Below are 22,392 nucleotides of genomic sequence, written 5' to 3'. Positions count from 1 at the left end.
TTACACTTTATGCACATGGTGCCCATACACATTAGACTTTAATTAGGGTGTCATCGTAATAATTGTTCATCAATCAATGGATGTTCCACCATCAATCTACTTCTAATCTAATCTAATCTGTGTCCGACCACCTTCAGGATTGGACATCAATATATGATCTTAACTTTTTAACACATTTTTAAATATATGAATATTGTTTTTTTATGCGGCTGCAGGAAAGTCTTGAATTGTGTCCTCCCTGCATGGTATTATTTCCCTTATATACATTTCATAGGTAATGTGATCTAATTACAGTCCATTGGTTCACTATTATCACTGATCTGGATTTAGATCCATTAAGTCTCAGGTAGGGGAATCCAATAAAAGCCGCTATAAATAACACAGGACTGTCACATTGCCACGTCTCAGACCTGATGGAGACTTATATTGTCATTCAGTTATGTTGTTGTCTGGGTCATTAAAAGGGAGTGCATTTTTTTTTAACATCACCTTAGCAAAGTGTAGTGAGCTGGAGAGGGAAATTACTCAGTACGTATTGTGTTGTGAATTCTGTTATCGAACTCCCTCCTGTGGTCATGAATTGTACTTCGGCGAGTTCTGTCCATGGACTCCCTCTGGTGGCTGTGAGTGGAGCTGCTGCTTCTGAGGTTCCTTCCACAGGTGACGTAGTTTATTCCTTGGCTGGCTGTTCTATTTAACTCCACTCAGATCGTTACTCCATGCCAGCTGTCAATGTTCTTGTACTGGTTCAGTTCGCTCTTGGATCTGTCGGGTTTCCTGTTTACTCCAGCAGAAGCTAAGTCCCTGCTAGTTTATTATTTGTTCTTTGTTTTCTTGTCCAGCTTTGCTATCATGATTTTGCTTTGCTAGCTGGAAGCTCTGGGATGCAGAGTGGCACCTCCGCACTGTGAGTCGGTGCGGAGGTCTTTTTGCACACTCTGCGTGGTCTTTTGTAGTTTTTTGTGCTGACCGCAAAGTTACCTTTTCTATCCTCTGTCTGTTTAGTAAGTCTGGCCTCCCTTTGCTGAAACCTGTTTCATTTCTGTGTTTGTGACTTTCATCTTAACTCACAGTCAATATATGTGGGGGGCTGCCTTTTCTTTGGGGAATTTCTCTGAGGCAAGGTAGGCTTTATTTTCTATCTCTAGGGCTAGTTAGCTCTTAGGCTGTGAAGAGGCGTCTAGGGAGTGTCAGGAACGCTCCACGGCTATTTCTAGTGTGTGTGATAGGATTAGGGGTTGCGGTCAGCAGAGCTCCCACTTCCCAAAGCTTGTCCTTTGTTGGTTTAACCATCAGGTCTTTTCGGGTGCTCCTAACCACCAGGTCATAACAGTATTGGAATTTATGTGCAATAAATAGTGTTGGTCCTCCACTCAGAATTTCTATAAATCCTTATAGGGATATATAAAAGAGTTACTGTAGCCTACTTAAAAGGGATCAGTCACTTGCCATAAACTTGTATTTTTTTAACCTGGTGTAAATGCCGCTGTTCTCCTGAATCCGGCGTGGTTTTTCTTTTGTCCCTGCGCCTCTCCATTCATGAGATATGGTCTCATCTTCCCTGTTTGTGAATCTAGGCTTACTAAGAGTGCATGGTCATCAACTCATCTCTCCTGGAATCTTCTTGAGGACCACACCCACCTAGCTAAAAAGGGCACATTTAAATGCAGGGAAAAAGGGGCCAAATCTCAGGAATGGAGAGGCGCAGGAACAAAAGAAAAACAACACCGGATTCAGGAGAGCAGCAGCATTTACACCAGGTGAAAAAATTACATATTTATGACATGTGATAGGTTCCCTTTAATGCGCTTTCTGAATGGAAATTGAACAAACAATAGCGTGTCCCTTACTTTTGCTGTATGTGATATCGAGTGTTCCCAACTTTTTATTTTTTTCTGGACAGCTTATCAAAAAATCACAGACAGACTATCATAGACACATTGTAAAACCATAATAAATCATTATAATCCTACAAGTACAGCCCATCATTCTGATAAGATGACAACAGCTGTATGTACTGTAAAATGATAATTACAGTCTAAATAATCTGGGTAAATTTCCTCAGCTTAAAAAAATCATGGTTGCCTCAAATCTTTTTTTACAGACAAGGAAGGCAAAAATGTGCCCTGTTTTTTTTTTTTACTGCCCAGGAATTCCTGGACAATCCAGATGATAGCTGGAAATATTGGAAGTCCTGAATAAGTGAAATCTAGGAATAACAACAATAACAAAAAACATCTGCACAAATGTATAAGAATGAATAAAAACAGCATGCACAGCAGATGCTTAGTTCCATATACAATTTTCTCAAAACATGGAAAAAAAAATTCTCCCTGGATGGGGAATGTTTAAATTCTGGAAAAAATAATTTTATTCAATGCTTCATGCAGTGGTGACCTGGCATGCAATGTGGCCTACATACGCTGTATCCTGACATCTGCCGGTTAATATGAAAACATACAGATCTAAAAAAGACTAGAAGTACAGGATCCACCCCAAGAAGACTCCTGCGACCAACCAACTGCACCATGATTAGTTAAAGGTTTGCTGGAGGAGAGGCTTTTGATTCGGGTCTGGAGCGGTACTGTGTCTCCTTATGGAGACTACCAACTGGAATAACGGAGTCTTAGGGTATGTACACACTTCATGGCTTTCACACTTTCTTTGAACTGGCCGTTCCGTAAAATGTCTGAAAAAGTGCTCAGAAAACGATTAAAACACAAGAATGTACAAAAAAAAAGTCAACCTTAAAAGTTAAAGGAATATGGCAAAAAAAAATAGCCTCCCCACATGACTTAGGATAAAAGTCAAAACATAATCTCCTTTTGCAGACATGTATATCGGGGTTTTGCCTCTCCTTAGTGCAAGCATTGCACGGCCTATAAGTCTCTTTACACTGTCAAGTCAGGCATGTCACTTTCCACAAGGAGAAACATTACCCAGCCGTTAGACCCCAGTCAGAGGCCTGTCATACAGCCAAATCAGAACTCATGATTTTAACTGAGCAGGGGCAATACCCTGAAATATTGGGATTCTGGTTTGGCTTTTATCCCAAGTCGTGTGGCAAGGCTGGCTAAAGTGTCGATATTGACTTTTAAGATTGCTGCTTCCAGTAGGTGGTGCTCTGAAGAGGCAATTTTCATATTTAATTTCACACAGGAGCATTGCATGGCCTATAAGTTTCCTTACGCTCACATGTCAAATGTTCCTCCTTATGCCCCCTATCAGCCAGGCAATACTTCTTGGGTGAGCGAGTAAGCTAATTAACTCTCCCCCCGAACAATGAAAGCTGACTATACTGTGCTACTTAATGGTGGAAGCCATCCTATAAGTCAATCTCCAGCCTTTTAAGAGGCCTTGCCGATTATTTTAGTCATACAAGAGTGTGAAGGATGGCACCAGAGAGATCACACAGGATTCCACTGCTGCCACCACATGTGATGAACCCGCACCTCATCACCCCTCCTGACGTTACTATTATGTCCGAGGGATCACGTGGTATGGTCTACTAACATGCACCAACATGACATTCCTCACCCTCTGGGGACATGTAAGGTCAGCTAGGCACAGTTTTACACAGACATCCCCGGTCCACAGAGGCCAAGGGAGGCACAGGGAGGGAGAGGATGTGGCCCACGCAGTCGCTGACATGGCACCACACTCCCTCACAACCCTGACAACCTGAAAGGCCCCTTTCACTAGCACCAGTGAAACAGCCCCTGGCCAGCCCAGATGCTCATTAAGCATGGTCCGTTAACGGGGATTTTATCAGGTCAGAAACTAGCCCCGGTAGCATGTAAAGTTCAGCCGAGAACAATTGAGATGGATCGAGATTAAAGAGCAGCCCAAGGTTAAATTATATGTTAGTTGCCTTAAGGGCACACTGGACAAAACACTGGACAATATAAAATGATCCGATATGCAAATACAAATAGTGATAGTACAAAGTATGCAGAAAATAAGAGTCAGTTACCAGTCAGATGAAAGGCCTGGTTTGTGGGAGAGGAGCTTCCACATGAGAGGCTGGTGGTCCCCTCTGTTCCTTGACTTCTCCCCACAAAATATGTTGTGATCTCCCCGGAAAAAAAGCAATAAGACAAGCTTTACAAACAAAAGCATTTAACCTCTTGGGATCACACGCCTCCTGCCCCATGGGCTGGACCTAAAGCCACTCCCGTTGCATCTAGCAGCTAAAAACGGCAAAGCCTAACATGGGTCATAACTCCTTAATTGACAGTCCTAGGGAGGCGGTTTTAGCACCATTGGATCCAGCTGGGCCTCTGCTATGCGTTGACACCAAACATGGCTTTGCTACTTGGCTTCTACTAGCCATTCCATGTATTTCCCCACCCTGGGGTGCTAGAACGGGTCGAGACCCTGGAAGGCGTTTAGCCCGTTCCAGGGATCTTGAAAATGTAAGCGATGTGTGGCTAGGACTTACGATAAGTCCATATTCTCATTATGAAATACTAGCGGTTTGATCAAAGCAGTAACACATGGACTCCGCAGGAGGTCCTCCTGTAGGAGTTTGGATACTAGCTTGTGTGGTTGGACCACCTGCTGAGCCAGGTATCCTGTTACAGCTAGATATGCTTTCAGAAGGATTGTAAGATGCCATTAAATCCCCCCCATTCTTCACAAAGAGTATTTTCCAAAAGAAAAAGATGCCCATCCGAAAACCACAGTAGTCTCAAAATCACTTGCAAAATGCAAGCCACTGTAAAATGCAACCACTTTATTTATGAAAGTTTATTAAGAAATAACTACAGAAAATTGTATTGCTGTAACTTGTAAATATCATTCAAAGTGGATCTACATTTTAATGGATAGGTCACAGACAGCCATGTGTTCTGCTTTACAGCAAAGATCCTGCACATGACAATCCACAAACCCGAAATAAACCCGTGATGATATTGTTACTTTGTCGACACTAAAGATCATATTTATGCAAAATATCTTCTTGAATGATAATTTCTCAGTCACTGGATGCCAAACCATTCCTTAAGAGAATTACATGATGACAGTGGGAGCAAGCATTAACATAATGAATTAAAATAGGTTAATTACATTCCTAGTTGGCAACTGTAACAAGTGCTGTACTTGGCGAAGAATCCGTATTATTGAGCTGAAAAAGTAAAATAAAAACGAGCGTCTCCAAATATTGTGTCCAATACAATAAATCTGGGTCTGTATGATCACAGCTGGCCGTAGACATCAGATTTTTGCTACTACAATGCATTAGATTCGGCGGGGTGGGAAGGAAATGACAACTCGTGGTGGATCTCTCTCTGTGCCATCTATCATCTATCTATCTACATATCTATCATCTATATCTATCTATCCATCCAGAGTCGGACTGACCCACCGGAGAACTGGAGGATACTCTGGTGGGCCCAGGCACTGACACCTGCTGGCATACAGGGGGCCAGCAGCTGCCTAGGACCCCCGCTGCTCCAGGGGCAACCAGCCAGTGGCATGTCGCTAATAGTGGCACACCATGCAGCTGCCATGGGGCCCCTGAGTCAGGGGTGCCCGCCTGGTGCCAGCAGAGCAGCAGTGGGAGACAGGAGGCAGAAGCATGTCTCTACGCTGCTAAAGAGAAATGAATATTCACTATTCCCCATGCCCCCATCGGCATGGAGAGGGGTGAATATTAATTTCACTTTCAGCTGGAGGCTGCAGCTAACATAACACATGTAAAACCGGTGTGGCTGCACCGGACGTAGAGGGGAGCCCCTGCAGGCGGCTAACACTGAGGGCTCTGGGGGTCACCTGGCCAGATTGCCCTCATGTGCGGCGGGCATCGAGTGATGCTTTCAGCTCCGCTGCCTACAGGACAAAATGGCAGTGGAGCGGAGGTGAAGGGATCCATCCTGCTTCATGCCCACGCTTTCTGTCTGTTACAGCAGCGCAGCTGGATGACATCAACATTCAGCGCGCGGCTGTGCCGGAGAGGAAGCTACCGGTGACAAAGATGCTGGGGAACGTGCAGAAAGGTGAGTGGGGCTGTGTGTGTGTGGGTGTGTCTCTCTGCGGGGAAACGTGTAGAGAGGTGTATGTATATGTGTGTGTGTAGGTGGTGGAGAGGGTGATGGAAAGGATGATGGGGTGGTGGGGGAGGAGGCAATGATGGAAGTGGTGGGGTAGAAAACGATAAAGGTGGTGGAAAAAGCAATTATGGGGTGGTGGGGAGAAGGCAATGATAGAGGAGATGGAGAGGGCAATGATGGGAGTGGTGGGGGAGAATGCAATGATGGGGTGGTAGAGAGGACAATGGGGGTGATGGGGCAGGAGGCAATGATGGAGGTGGTGGGGTAGAAAACGATAAAGGTGGTGGAAAAGGCAATTATGGGGTGGTGGGGAGAAGGCAATGATAGAGGAGATGGAGAGAGCAATGATGGGAGTGGTGGGGGAGAAGGCAATGATGGGGGTGGTAGAAAGGACAATGGGGGTGATGGGGCAGGAGGCAATGATGGAGGTGGTGGAATGGGCGATGATGGGGAGAAAGCAATGATAGAGGTGGTAGAAAAGGCAATGATGGGGTTGTGGGTGAGAAGGCAATGATGGAGTTGGTGGGGAGAAGGCAATGATGGAGGTGATGGAATGGGCAATGAGTGAAAAAGCAATGATAGAGGTGGTGGAAAGGACAATGATGGAGGTGGTAGAAAGGGCAATAATGGGGGTGATGGGGAGAAGGCAATGATGGATGTGGTGGAAAGGACAAAGATGGGGTAGTGGGGCAGAAAGCTATGATGGAGTTGGTAGAAAGAACAAAGATGGGGTAGTAGAGCAGAAGACAATGATGGAGGTGGTGGAAAGGGCAATGATGAGGTGGTGGGTGAGAAGGCAATGATGGAGGTGGTGATGAGGACAATGATGGAGGTGGTAGAGAGGGTAATGATGGGGGCTACATTCTATTCTGTGAGGGGGGCTACATTATATTCTATGAGGGTTGCATTATATTCTATGAAAGGGATACCCTGCTACATAATTTAAGACGTGTACTACCTTATATTATACCCTGATATTAGCGTGTTTTACCGCACAATCGGTGGTCTTGTATTTATTTCTATGTAGCTACATAGTGGGCCCCAAGAATGATTTTCTCTGGTTTGCCCAAGGTGCTCCAGTCCGACGCGCCATCTATCTGTCTGTCTATCTATCTATCTATCTCCACTAATTTTGGACATTTGATGAAATATCGCTTCCTATCCTGCTTCTTGAAAAACAAAATTAATGGAAAAAAAAAATCAATGAAATACATTGCGTGTTTCATAGAAAATTGGAAGGGATTCAGCAATATATTCATTGTTCTTTTCCTGTGTGTGGAAGTTTGTACAATCATTGCCAGAAAAGCTTTTATGTCCAAGTCTAAATGAATGTAGTGTTGATTTTAAGGTGGTTGCTCATTTTAGCGAGTGGTGAATTATTACAGTGATCATCATTTGTTGAAGCCAGCGAAAACCGAGCGGCCGGGAGAAAGGCTGAGACATATTCGTTGGTGGGAGCAATAAACCTGGGGCAAAAAACAAATCTGACCAGCATCTCCGAACAAATGAAGCAAATGTGAACAGGTGCCAGCTGCTGTGCCTGCAGTATGTACATATCAAAGACTGCAGCAACAGAAAGATATAGGCAAATGATTCTAACTAGTGTTAGAAAAAAATCAGAAATTTGTGAAAATGTTTATTTTGCCATTTTCCAAGACCCATAACTTTTTTATTTTCATGCTGATGTAGCTGAGCGAGGGCTGTTTCTTTTTGCGTGGCGAGCTATCGTTTTTATAGATACCATCTTGGGGTAGATACACCTTGATGTTGTATCTACACTAAAATGATTTCTATCAAAACATTTCTTCTTGCATTTTTTTGGTGGAGCTGTGGCAACTGGAAAGCCACAATTCTGGAGTTTCCATTTTTAATATTTTAACGACATTTCCCAATGGGGTTAATTAATTCTACATTTCGATAAATCAGACTTTGAAGGACAAAGCAGCAGCACATAGGTTTATGTTTTAAATTTGTTTATACCTTTATTTTTAATGGGGAAAAAAGAACCAGAAGTTGAATTTTTCTTTAAAGAAAAACAAACTTTTATTTTAGCCCCCTTGGGGCCTTGAACCTGCAATTGTCCGATCACTTATACTAAATTCTGCAGTCTAATATATATATATATATATATATATATATATATATATATATATATATATATATATATATATACACACACTGGGGAAAATTAGGGTTTGATACACTGATGGTTTAGCAAGTTTTCCCACCTATAAAGAATGGAGAGGTCTGTAATTGTTATCGTAGGTACACTTCAACTCTGAGAAACAGAATCTAGAAATAAAAAAACTGAAAATCACATTGTATGATTTTTACATAATTAGTTTGCATTTTATTGCATGAAATAAGTATTTGATAAAATAGAAAAACAGAGCTTAATATTTGGTACAGAAACTTTTGGCCCATTCCTCCATACAGATCTTCTCCTGGTTTCAGGGCAGTCGCTGGGCAACATTGAGTTTGAGCTCCCTCAAAAGATTTTCTGTAGGGTTCAGGTCTGGAGATTGGCTAGACCATTCCAGGTCCTTGAAATGCTTCTTATGGAGCCACCCCTTAGTTGCCTGGCTGTGTGTTTCAGGTCAATGTCATGCTGGAAGACCCAGCCATGACTCATCTTCAATGCTCTAACTGAGAGAAGGAGGTTGTTGGCTAAAATCTTGCAATACATGACCCCATCCATCCTCCCTTCAATAAGGTGCAGTCGTCATGTGCCCTTTGAAGAAAAGCACCCCAAAGTATGATGTTTCCCCCACCATGCTTCACGGTTGGGATTGTTTTCTTGCAGTTGTACTCATCCTTCTTCCTCCAAACACAGCATGTGGAGTTGATACCAAAAAGTTATATTTTGTTCATATCTGACCTCATTACCTTCTCCCATGTCTCCTCTGGATCATCCAGATGGTCATTGTGAACTTCAAACAGGCCTGGGCATGTGCTGGCGTGAGAAGGGGGACCTTGCGTGCCCTGCAGAATTTTAATCCATGACGGCGTAGTTTATTACTAACAGTAATATTTGAGACTGTGGTCCCAGCTCTCTTCAGGTCATTGACCAGGTTCTTCCGTGTAGTTTTGGGCTGATTCCTGACCTTTTTCAGAATCATCTTGCTGGTTGGTAAGCGATTAAATACTTATTTCATGCAAAAAAAAATGCAATTGAAGTATTTAAAAATCATACAATGTGATTTTCTGGATTTTTTCTAGATTCTGTCTCACAGTTGAAGTTTACCCTACGATAAAAATTACAGACCTCTCCATTCTTTGTAGGTGGGAAAACTTTCAAAATCGTCAGTGTATCAAATACTTCTTTTCCCCTCTGTATACTGTATATACTCTGGTATTACAGTATATAGGACAAATCATGGTCTCTTATGAATGCCAGCCACAGGTGTTACAAGAGTATCATCATAACAAGCCCCCTGCTGCCGTGATAAAGTTGCAGAGAACCAATGGGCAAATGGAATAGGGCCCCCTAGGCTACGTGCTCTAAATGATGCTGCCAGAGAGTTCATAGAGGCATTTGAGAGGTTAATAGCAGCAGGAGGCGCTCAGCTTCAATAGTGAAAATGTTGTAAAACGATCCTGCTTCAGGGCAACTCTAGACGGTCTCATTCGAGAGACTGACACAATGGAGAAGATGGGGGAATTATTTTCTCATCTTCTCCTTATTGGAGAGAAGTGGATCACACTCTGATCAGAGTGTGATCAGAGTGTGATCAGAGTGTGATCAGGTTCTCTTGGATGAGGAGGAGATGAAAAAAAAATTCTCCATCTTCTCCATTGTGTGAGTGTGTGGAAATGATTTACAAAAACTCATTGACGTGCATGGCTGAGTGCGATCCAAATATCGGATTAAACTCGGACATGCTGGATGTTATTCATCGGACCAAAAATATGGTCACCTGCACAAGTCCTCAGAAGTATAAACTTCAGTAGTTAAAACATAAGGATATGGTGTTCCTTAAAACACAACGAGTTTTAGTATAGAATATCATAGGCTACTCATGAAAACCACAGAGAGCCCTCGTACGAGAACATTGATTGCGTGCACGAGCCCTATACATCTTTTCAACTTGCCATTCATGACTTGTTGCCTTTCTCAATAAATTGCCTCCCATGTGCGTGCGTTTCCTACTGATTGCGTGCACGAGCCCTATACATCTTTTCAACTTGCCATTCATGACTTGTTGCCTTTCTCAATAAATTGCCTCCCATGTGCGTGCGTTTCCTACTGATTGTGTGCACGAGCCCTGTACATGTTTTCAACTTGCCATTCATGACTTGTTGCCTATCTCAATAAATTGCCTCCCGTGTGCGTGCGTTTCCTACAAGTGTTAACAAAAGGAGGTTAATCTGATACATACTGCGGGCATATAAACATGGATTTTTTTTTTTATCTCACATATGCCAAAAGTAAGAACGCTCTGAGGTTTTTTTTGGTGACTTCATTCTTCACATTCATCCACACTTGGAAAAGGTGAGCTGTGTTTCCATTTTACTTGCTCAGCTTCAATAAATGCTATTAGAGACAGATGCCGGCTGTATAACACAGCCAGCACCAGCCCGGTACTACGCACCATCAGCTCCAGAGCCGGCATCGTGTACGACATATTTTTCTGTACTATAATGATGCATACAGTCTCTGCTTCTTCAATTTCCGTCACGCCTCGAGATTTGTGTCTGATAGCAATAAAATAACTATGGCCAGTCCTAATATTCATTCATAGATTGACCTAAATGATTCCGCTTTCTATGCCAACCTATATATAAAAAAATCAATCTAAGCATCAAACGCTTTAAGTTCACATTGCCAACGGCCAGAACATATACACCCGACCCTGGAAGCATGAGCCCGCACTTACCAATATTGGGAATCCCATCAGGAAGTCATATATAAATACAATCCCAGATATCAAATAGGTTATCTGCAGGGACGTTTTAATGGGTTCTGATCCATCAATTGATGACCTTCGTTTTCCATGAGCGTCCTCCACCACAATAGTGGGCACATTGAATTTATTTTTGTCAATATTCTGCCCGGTTTGTATAGAGAATGTCTGAAAAAGGGAGATTCCAATGCAGACGACCCCTACCACCACACTGCCACTGATCAGTAAGAGAAAACACAGTCCGAAGCCCAGTCCAATTTCTGTAACAATAAAGCGGCAGTCCCCGGCATAGAATCTCTGAGTGGGATTGTGCCATCCAACAGCAGGTAAGGTGGAGAGGATGAACGATACCATCCATATTCCCATCACTGTGTGCACGGCTTGCTTCTTTGTATTGCTTAACCTAAGGGTAATAAATGCAAAGTTACCATTAAATAGCATATACAACACTTATTTACAGTAGACAGAATTAAACAGTATGGCTATCCTATATTTCCTCTAGAGCTGCACTCACTATTCTGCTGTTGCAGTCACTGTGTACATACATTACATTACTGATCCTGTACTGATCCTGAGTTACATCCTGTATTATTCTCCAGAGCAGCACTCACTATTCTGCTGGTGGAGTCACTGTCTGTGTACATACATTACATTACATTACTGATCCTGTACTGGTCCTGAGTTACATCCTGTATTATACTCCAGAGCTGCACTCACTATTCTGCTGGTGGAGTCACTTTGTACATACCGTATATACTCGAGTATAAGCCGAGATTTTCAGCCCAAATTTTTGGGCTGAAAGTGCCCCTCTCGGCTTATACTCGAGTCAATGTGGGTGGCAGGGTCGGCGGGTGAGGGCGCTGAGGTATACTTACCTAGTCCCAGCGATCCTCGCGCTGTCCCTGCCGTCCCACGGGCTTCTGTGCTGCAGCTTCTTCCCCTCTTCAGCGGTCACGTGGGACCGCTCATTAGAGATATGAATAAGCGGCTCCACCTCCCATAGGGGCGGAGCCGCCTATTCATTCCTCTAATCAGCGGTGCCGGTGACCGCTGACAGGAAGAGCTGCGGCACCGAAGACCAGACAGAGGGACAGCGCGAGGATCGCCAGGACTAGGTAAGTATAGCATATTCACCTGTCCTCGTTCCAGCCGCCGGGCGCCGCTCCATCTTCCCGGCCGGCGCCTCCATCTTCCCGGCGTCTGCGCTCTGACTGTTCAGGCAGAGGGCGCGATGACGCATACAGTGTGCGCGGTGCCCTCTGCCTGATCAGTCAGAGCAGAGACGCCGGGAAGATGGAGGCGCCGGAACGAGACGCCGGGAGCTGCAATCAAGGGAGGTGAGTATGTGGTTTGTTTTTTTATTGCAGCAGCGGCGGCAGAGATTTCTATGGGGCACAATGAACGGTGCAGAGCACCGTATATGGCACAGCAATGGGGCACAATGAACGGTGCAAAGCACCGTATATGGCACAGCAATGGGGCACAATGAACGGTGCAGAGCACCGTATATGGCACAGCAATGGGGCACAATGAACGGTGCAGAGCACCGTATATGGCACAGATATGGGGCACAATGAACGGTGCAGAGCACTGTATATGGCACAGCAATGGGGCACAATGAACGGTGCAGAGCACCGTATATGGCACAGCAATGGGGCACAATGAACGGTGCAGAGCACCGTATATGGCACAGCAATGGGGCACAATGAACGGTGCAGAGCACTATATGGGGCACAGCTATGGGGAAATAATGAACGGTGCAGAGCACTATATGGCACAGCTATGGGGAAATAATGATCTATTTTTATTTTTGAAATTCACCGGTAAATGCTGCATTTCCACCCTAGGCTTATACTCGAGTCAATAAGTTTTCCCAGTTTTTTGTGGCAAAATTAGGGGGGTCGGCTTATACTCGGGTCGGCTTATACTCGAGTATATACGGTACATTACTTTACTCATCCTGTACTGATCCTGAGTTACATCCTTTATTATACCCCAGAGCTGCACTCACTATTCTGCTGGTGCAGTCACTGTGTACATACATTACATTACTGATCCTGTACTGGTCCTGAGTTACATCCTGTATTATACTCCAGAGCTGCACTCACTATTCTGCTGGTGGAGTCACTTTGTACATACATTACTTTACTCATCCTGTACTGATCCTGAGTTACATCCTGTATTATACCCCAGAGCTGCACTCACTATTCTGCTGGTGCAGTCACTGTGTACATACATTACATTACTGATCCTGTACTGATCCTGAGTTACATGCTGTATTATACTCCAGAGCTGCACTCACTATTCTGCTGGTGCAGTCACTGTGTACATACATTACATTACTGATCCTGTACTGATCCTGAGTTACATCCTGTATTATACTCCAAAGCTTCACTCACTATTCTGCTGGTGCAGTCACTGTGTACATACAGTACATTACATTACTGATCCTGAGTTACATCCTGTATTATAACCCAGAGCTGCACTCACTATTCTGCTGGTGCAGTCACTGTGTACATACATTATATTACTGATCCTGTACTGATCCTGAGTTACATCCTGTATTACACTCCAGAGCTGCACTCACTATTCTGCTGGTGCAGTCACTGTGTACATACATTACATTACTGATCCTGTACTGATCCTGAGTTACATGCTGTATTATACTCCAGAGCTGCACTCACTATTCTGCTGGTGCAGTCACTGTGTACATACATTACATTACTGATCCTGTACTGATCCTGAGTTACATCCTGTATTATACCCCAGAGCTGCACTCACTATTCTGCTGGTGCAGTCACTGTGTACATACATTACATTATTTATCCTGTACTGATCCTGAGTTACATCCTGTATTATACTCCAGAGCTGCACTCACTATTCTGCTGGTGCAGTCACTGTGTACATACATTACATTACTGATCCTGTACTGATCCTGAGTTACATCCTGTATTATACACTAGAGCTGCACTCACTATTCTGCTGGTGCAGTCACTAAGTACATACATTACATTACTGATCCTGAGTTACATCCTGTATTATACTCCAGAGCTGCACTCACTATTCTGCTGGTGCAGTCACTGTGTACATGCTTTACATTACTGATCCTGAGTTACATCCTGTATTATACTCCAGAGCTGCACTCACTATTCTGCTGGTGCAGTCACTGTGTACATACATTACATTACTGATCCTGTACTGATCTTGAGTTACATCCTGTATTATACCCCAGAGCTGCACTCACTATTCTGCTGGTGCAGTCACTGAGTACATACATTACATTACTGATCCTGTACTGATCCCGAGTTACATCCTGTATTATACTCCAGAGCTGCACTCACTATTCTCCTGGTGCAGTCACTGTGTACATACATTACATTACTGAACCTGTACTGATCCCGAGTTACATCCTGTATTATACCCCAGAGCTGCACTCACTATTCTGCTGGTGGACTCAATGTGCACATACATCACTTATACTGTACTGATCCTGAGGTACAGCCTGAATTAAACTCCAGAGCTGACAAAACAATGCTACAGGCGACAATCTGCAAAGTTGTAACCCCTTGCTTGTTGTGTACAATGCTTTCTCTGGTGATTAGAATTCTTTGAAATATTTCCGAGCGCTGTGCAGAATTTTTAAGGTAAAACTAGCTGTACTAAACTTAACTTAGTTGTTAGAAGGGTGTCTATCATCAAGCATGTTGACAGATTCCAGAAAATATACTGTAGCAGAATTATGAATGCAGCTCTGGAGTAAAAAAAAAAAAAAAAAAAGTAAATATTATGTATGTAAAGTTTCACATCTGATATGAAGGTAGAACACTATGTGGAAGAACTATAAAGCCAGGAATAGCGCAATGACAAGGCCAGGCTCTACATAATTCTCTGCCTATCTGCAGGGGACAACTTGCTTCACCTTTGTAGGGCTTTTTATATTTCCCCTTCTTTGGTGGAATCGTTCACTTCTGTACATGTCTGATATATTTATCCTGTATGTTCAAGGAGAAAATAAATTCCGGCATCCAGCCATGAATTCATTGTGGATCTGAAGGTCAAAGAAAGAATGTAATCTTACTAGGTCACAGGATCTCATAAATAACCATGGAAATCCACTACAAATGGGAATTTGTGATAGTGACTATTAATATAATGACCGTAACATCCATTAATATGTTACTTGTAGTAACACACAAAACATTAACAATTCCCCTGGAACAATCAATAGAGAAATTTTATATGTTTGCCACGTCTCAAATTTTGTCTTTGACTTCCTCCTCTAGAATTTCCACATTATCCGAAGATACGGCAGGAATAAAATATTAGCTATCCAATAACAAATATAGACTCTGACACCGACCACACCTCCAGATCAATAAATATTAATCACTGGCCGCCCCATATCGATTTATAGGCTAATTTATTTTTTGCTTTCATTATTGACCAAAAATATTTACAAAATGGGAGATTAATCAAAAATGGTTCATCTATTCTTAACTTTAACGTGTTTATTTATTCATGTAATGTATATAGTTTAGAAACACTGAGTTGGCTTATCTAGTCATTCTCTGTGCAAGCTTACATTGAGCAGATCCAAAAAAAAACCCAGACATTTTGTTCTTGTTGGGGCACCCAACCAACCCCATCTACCTCCATTTTGGCAAGACATAAGGGCCTGGCCTGACACTCTCCTTCCCAATATATTGTGGAGAGGAAGAAGAAGACTTGTTTGTCCCTCTCCGACAAATGCCAAACACAAAGCTATTGGGTCAAACTACAAAACTGGTAGCGAGAAACCTAACTATTAAGCATCATTTATAGTCCTCGTCTACTCGTAGGCTCACGAGGCAGGAGGACGTTTTTGCCTTCATCAAGATCTTGAACCAGGGGTGAATTATTCTGGTACTGAGTTGAGAGGACGACTATGGATAAGTGTAAGGACGCTTCCTGTTATGGCTGGCAATCAGGCAACACAGCGTGCAGTAATCAGCGCACATACAGAGATCTGGCAATAGCCAAAAACAATAGGACGAGCTCTGAGACATGGAATCTCTGTAGACTGCAGTACCTGATCTATCCTCACACAACTATAAGCAGCAGTGGATTGCGCCTATCACTACCTATGCAACTCGGCACTGCCTGAGGAGCTGACTAGCCTGAAGATAGAAATACAAGCCTGACTTACCTCAGAGAAATACCCCAAAGGAATAGGCAGCCCCCCACATATAATGACTGTTAGCAAGATGAAAAGACAAACGTAGGAATGAAATAGATTCAGCAAAGTGAGGCCCGATATTCTAGACAGAGCGAGGATAGCAAAGAGAACTATGCAGTCTACAAAAAACCCTAAAACGAAAACGACGCAAAGGGGCAAAAAGACCCACCGTGCCGAACTAACAGCACGGCGGTGCACCCCTTTGCTTCTCAGAGCTTCCAGCAAAAGTTAATAGCAAGCTGGACAGAAAAAACAGAAAACAAACTAGAAGCACTTATCTAGCAGAGCAGCAGGCCCAAGGAAAGATGCAGTAGCTCAGATCCAACACTGGAACATTGACAAGGAGCAAGGAAGACAGACTCAGGTGGAGCTAAATAGCAAGGCAGCCAACGAGCTCACCAAAACACCTGAGGGAGGAAGCCCAGAGACTGCAATACCACTTGTGACCACAGAAGTGAACTCAGCCACAGAATTCACAACAGTACCCCCCCCTTGAGGAGGGGTCACTGAACCCTCACCAGAACCCCCAGGCCGACCAGGATGAGCCACATGAAAGGCACGAACAAGATCTGGGGCATGGACATCAGAGGCAAAAACCCAGGAATTATCTTCCTGAGCATAACCCTTCCATTTGACCAGATACTGGAGTTTCCGTCTAGAGACACGAGAATCCAAAATCTTCTCCACAATATACTCCAATTCCCCCTCCACCAAAACAGGGGCAGGAGGCTCCACAGATGGAACCATAGGTGCCACGTATCTCCTCAACAACGACCTATGGAATACATTATGTATGGAAAAGGAGTCTGGGAGGATCAGACGAAAAGACACCGGATTGAGAATCTCAGAAATCCTATACGGACCAATAAAACGAGGTTTAAATTTAGGAGAGGAAACCTTCATAGGAATATGACGAGAGGATAACCAAACCAGATCCCCAACACGAAGTCGGGGTCCCACACGGCGTCTGCGATTAGCGAAAAGCTGAGCCTTCTCCTGGGACAAGGTCAAATTGTCCACTACCTGAGTCCAGATCTGCTGCAACCTGTCCACCACAGAATCCACACCAGGACAGTCCGAAGACTCAACCTGTCCTGAAGAGAAACGAGGATGGAACCCAGAATTGCAGAAAAATGGAGAGACCAAGGTAGCCGAGCTGGCCCGATTATTAAGGGCGAACTCAGCCAACGGCAAAAATGACACCCAATCATCCTGGTCAGCGGAAACAAAACATCTCAGATATGTTTCCAAGGTCTGATTGGTTCGTTCGGTCTGGCCATTAGTCTGAGGATGGAAGGCCGAGGAGAAAGATAGGTCAATGTCCATCCTACCACAAAAGGCTCGCCAGAACCTCGAGACAAACTGGGAACCTCTGTCAGAAACAATATTCTCAGGAATGCCATGTAAACGAACCACATGCTGGAAGAACAAAGGCACCAAATCAGAGGAGGAAGGCAATTTAACCAACGGCACCAGATGGACCATTTTAGAAAAGCGATCACAGACCACCCAAATGACCGACATTTTTTGAGAAACGGGAAGGTCAGAAATGAAATCCATAGAAATATGTGTCCAAGGCCTCTTCGGGACCGGCAAGGGCAAAAGCAACCCACTGGCACGTGAACAGCAGGGCTTAGCCCTAGCACAAATTCCACAGGACTGCACAAAAGCACGCACATCCCGTGACAGAGATGGCCACCAGAAGGATCTAGCAACCAACTCCCTGGTACCAAAGATTCCTGGATGACCGGCCAGCACCGAACAATGAAGTTCAGAGATAACTTTACTAGTCCACCTATCAGGGACGAACAGTTTCTCGGCCGGACAACGATCAGGTTTATTAGCCTGAAATTTCTGCAACACTCTCCGCAAATCAGGGGAGATGGCAGACACAATGACTCCTTCCTTGAGGATACTCGCCGGCTCAGATAACCCCGGAGAGTCGGGCACAAAACTCCTAGACAGAGCATCCGCCTTCACATTTTTAGAGCCCGGAAGGTATGAAATCACAAAATCAAAACGAGCAAAAAATAACGACCAACGGGCCTGTCTAGGATTCAAGCGCTTGGCAGACTCAAGATAAGTAAGGTTCTTATGATCAGTCAAAACCACCACGCGATGCTTAGCACCCTCAAGCCAATGACGCCACTCCTCGAATGCCCACTTCATGGCCAGCAACTCTCGGTTGCCCACATCATAATTACGCTCAGCAGCAGAAAATTTCCTGGAAAAGAAAGCACATGGTTTGAACACTGAGCAACCAGAACCTCTCTGTGACAAAACCGCCCCTGCACCAATCTCAGAAGCATCAACCTCGACCTGGAACGGAAGAGAAACATCAGGTTGACACAACACAGGGGCACAGCAAAAACGACGCTTCAACTCCTGAAAAGCTTCCACGGCAGCAGAAGACCAATTAACCAAATCAGCACCCTTCTTGGTCAAATCGGTCAATGGTCTGGCAATGCTAGAAAAATTACAGATGAAGCGACGATAAAAATTAGCAAAGCCCAGGAATTTCTGCAGACTTTTTAGAGATGTCGGCTGAGTCCAATCCTGGATGGCCTGAACCTTAACCGGATCCATCTCGATAGTAGAAGGGGAAAAGATGAACCCCAAAAATGAAACTTTCTGCACACCGAAGAGACACTTTGATCCCTTCACGAACAAGGAATTAGCACGCAGTACCTGGAAAACCATTCTGACTTGCTTCACATGAGACTCCCAATCATCTGAGAAGATCAAAATGTCATCCAAGTAAACAATCAAGAATTTATCCAGATACTCACGGAAAATGTCATGCATAAAAGACTGAAAAACAGATGGAGCATTGGCAAGTCCGAACGGCATCACCAGATACTCAAAATGACCCTCGGGCGTATTAAATGCCGTTTTCCATTCATCTCCCTGTCTGATTCTCACCAGATTATACGCACCACGAAGATCAATCTTAGTAAACCAACTAGCCCCCTTAATCCGAGCAAACAAGTCAGAAATCAATGGCAAGGGATACTGAAACTTAACAGTGATCTTATTAAGAAGGCGGTAATCAATACACGGTCTTAGCGAACCATCCTTCTTGGCTACAAAAAAGAACCCTGCTCCCAATGGTGACGACGATGGGCGAATATGTCCCTTCTCCAGGGACTCCTTCACATAACTGCGCATAGCGGTGTGTTCAGGTACGGACAAATTAAATAAACGACCCTTAGGGAATTTACTACCAGGAATCAAATCGATAGCACAATCACAATTCCTATGCGGAGGTAGAGCATCAGACTTGGACTCTTCAAATACATCCTGAAAGTCCGACAAGAACTCTGGGATGTCAGAAGGAATGGATGACGAAATAGACAAAAATGGAACATCACCATGTACTCCCTGACAACCCCAGCTGGTTACCGACATAGAGTTCCAATCCAATACTGGATTATGGGTTTGTAGCCATGGCAACCCCAACACGACCTCATCATGCAAATTATGCAGTACCAGAAAGCGAATAACTTCCTGATGTGCAGGAGCCATGCACATGGTCAGCTGGGCCCAGTACTGAGGCTTATTCTTGGCCAAAGGTGTAGCATCAATTCCTCTCAACGGAATAGGACACCGCAAAGGCTCCAAGAAAAATCCACAACGTTTAGCATAATCCAAATCCATCAGATTCAGGGCAGCGCCTGAATCCACAAACGCCATGACAGAATACGATGACAAAGAGCACATTAAGGTAATGGACAAAAGGAATTTGGACTGTACAGTACCAATAACGGCAGAGCTATTGAACCGCCTAGTGCGTTTAGGACAATTAGAAATAGCATGAGTAGAATCACCACAATAGAAACACAGTCTGTTCAGACGTCTGTGTTCTTGCCGTTCTACTTTAGTCATAGTCCTGTCGCACTGCATAGGCTCAGGTTTACTCTCAGACAATACCGCCAGATGGTGCACAGATTTACGCTCGCGCAAGCGACGACCGATCTGAATGGCCAAGGACATAGACTCATTCAAACCAGCAGGCATAGGAAATCCCACCATTACATCCTTAAGAGCTTCAGAGAGACCCTTTCTGAACAAAGCCGCTAGTGCAGATTCATTCCACAGAGTGAGTACTGACCACTTCCTAAATTTCTGACAATATACTTCTACATCATCCTGACCCTGGCATAAAGCCAGCAGATTTTTCTCAGCCTGATCCACTGAATTAGGCTCATCGTAAAGCAATCCCAGCGCCTGGAAAAATGCATCAACATTACTCAATGCAGAATCTCCTGGTGCAAGAGAAAACGCCCAGTCCTGTGGGTCGCCGCGCAAAAAAGAAATAATAATCAAAACCTGTTGAATAGGATTACCAGAAGAATGAGGTTTCAAGGCCAAAAATAGCTTACAATTATTTCTGAAGCTCAGGAACTTAGTTCTGTCACCAAAAAACAAATCAGGAATCGGAATTCTTGGTTCTAGCATCGATTTCTGATCAATAGTATCTTGAATCTTTTGTACATTTACAACGAGATTATCCATTGAGGAGCACAGAGCCTGAATATCCATGTCCACAGCTGTGTCCTGAAGCACTCTAATGTCTAGGGGAAAAAAAAGACTGAAGACAGAGCTAAGAAAAAAAAATGATGATTTCTTTTTTCCCTCTATTGGGAATCATTGGTGTGGCTCCTTGTACTGTTATGGCTGGCAATCAGGCAACACAGCGTGCAGTAATCAGCGCACATACAGAGATCTGGCAATAACCAAAAACAATAGGACGAGCTCTGAGACATGGAATCTCTGTAGACTGCAGTACCTGATCTATCCTCACACAACTATAAGCAGCAGTGGATTGCGCCTATCACTACCTATGCAACTCGGCACTGCCTGAGGAGCTGACTAGCCTGAAGATAGAAATACAAGCCTGACTTACCTCAGAGAAATACCCCAAAGGAATAGGCAGCCCCCCACATATAATGACTGTTAGCAAGATGAAAAGACAAACGTAGGAATGAAATAGATTCAGCAAAGTGAGGCCCGATATTCTAGACAGAGCGAGGATAGCAAAGAGAACTATGCAGTCTACAAAAAACCCTAAAACGAAAACCACGCAAAGGGGCAAAAAGACCCACCGTGCCGAACTAACAGCACGGCGGTGCACCCCTTTGCTTCTCAGAGCTTCCAGCAAAAGTTAATAGCAAGCTGGACAGAAAAAACAGAAAACAAACTAGAAGCACTTATCTAGCAGAGCAGCAGGCCCAAGGAAAGATGCAGTAACTCAGATCCAACACTGGAACATTGACAAGGAGCAAGGAAGACAGACTCAGGTGGAGCTAAATAGCAAGGCAGCCAACGAGCTCACCAAAACACCTGAGGGAGGAAGCCCAGAGACTGCAATACCACTTGTGACCACAGAAGTGAACTCAGCCACAGAATTCACAACAGCTTCCATATTTTCCATGTAAAATGACTAGAATCATGATGTCATGATGTTCCTCTTAAATTTTCCAACATGTAGGCTACATATGGACGTTTTTCGCACTTTTGGGATGATGTGGCTATATACTGAGGGTCCCTATGTTCATTGGAATAAATTTAATGACTAATTTTCACCTATAATACTTGATAGGATAGGGTCATGGAGATATTGAAATGTTTCTTCATAAGAACTAGAAATTGAGGTCTTTTTTGGATTCTGGAGACCTACCTGTAGTTTACTGGCCAGCGCACCATCCACATACGATGATAGGATAAAGAGGTGACAGAGAAGCAGGTGACAAGGCTTAAGGTGTAGAACGTAGAGACAAACACTTTGCAGACCCCTTCGTTCCATTCATAGTCCGAGTACTGTTTTCTTAGCTGAACCACCGAGTACATGGTGATGGGTATGGCCATATTAAGGATATGAGTTCCGGCCAATGTGCAGATTAAAAATTCCAAAGGCTTCCATTTCTTCTGTTTGGCACTTATACTAAGAATCCCCCAGGCGTTAGCTAAAAGCGAGATCCCTGAACATATCAGCCAGGCTACCGCGTTGTTGTGCAGTCTCTGCTCATCATTCATGGTGGAGGGTGAAGGCACCATTAGGAGAAGATAGTAGTGGATGAAATTTGGAGACCAGGAATAATGTTAAATGCATCTTCTGGTACAAGTTGTTTGACTAGTGGAACTGTGTTCTGGAAAATAACAATATACCCATTGTGGTTGGGAAACCTGTAAGATATAAATATGTGAAGATTATATTAACATA

At 43.9% G+C, this 22,392-nt stretch overlaps 1 protein-coding gene across 2 annotated transcripts in view; it reads right to left on the bottom strand.

Annotated features, from left to right (window-relative positions):
• Positions 1 to 22,392, bottom strand: part of GPR153 (G protein-coupled receptor 153) — a 93,669-nt gene that overhangs the window by 33,330 nt on the left and 37,947 nt on the right. For both annotated transcript variants that reach the window (XM_069742902.1, XM_069742903.1), the window contains exons 2-3: positions 21,850 to 22,355; positions 10,928 to 11,357 (exon numbers count right to left, since the gene is read on the bottom strand). In XM_069742902.1, the coding sequence (XP_069599003.1) occupies positions 10,928 to 11,357; positions 21,850 to 22,226 (807 nt within the window). In that variant the 5' untranslated portion in view covers positions 22,227 to 22,355. The remainder of the gene's footprint in view (positions 1 to 10,927; positions 11,358 to 21,849; positions 22,356 to 22,392) is intronic.

The sequence above is a fragment of the Ranitomeya imitator genome, chromosome 10, assembly GCF_032444005.1.
Source record: "Ranitomeya imitator isolate aRanImi1 chromosome 10, aRanImi1.pri, whole genome shotgun sequence".
Taxonomy (NCBI): Eukaryota; Metazoa; Chordata; class Amphibia; order Anura; family Dendrobatidae; genus Ranitomeya; species Ranitomeya imitator.
The sequence above is the reverse complement of the archived record's forward strand: the minus strand, read 5'-3'. Positions and strand labels throughout refer to the sequence as shown.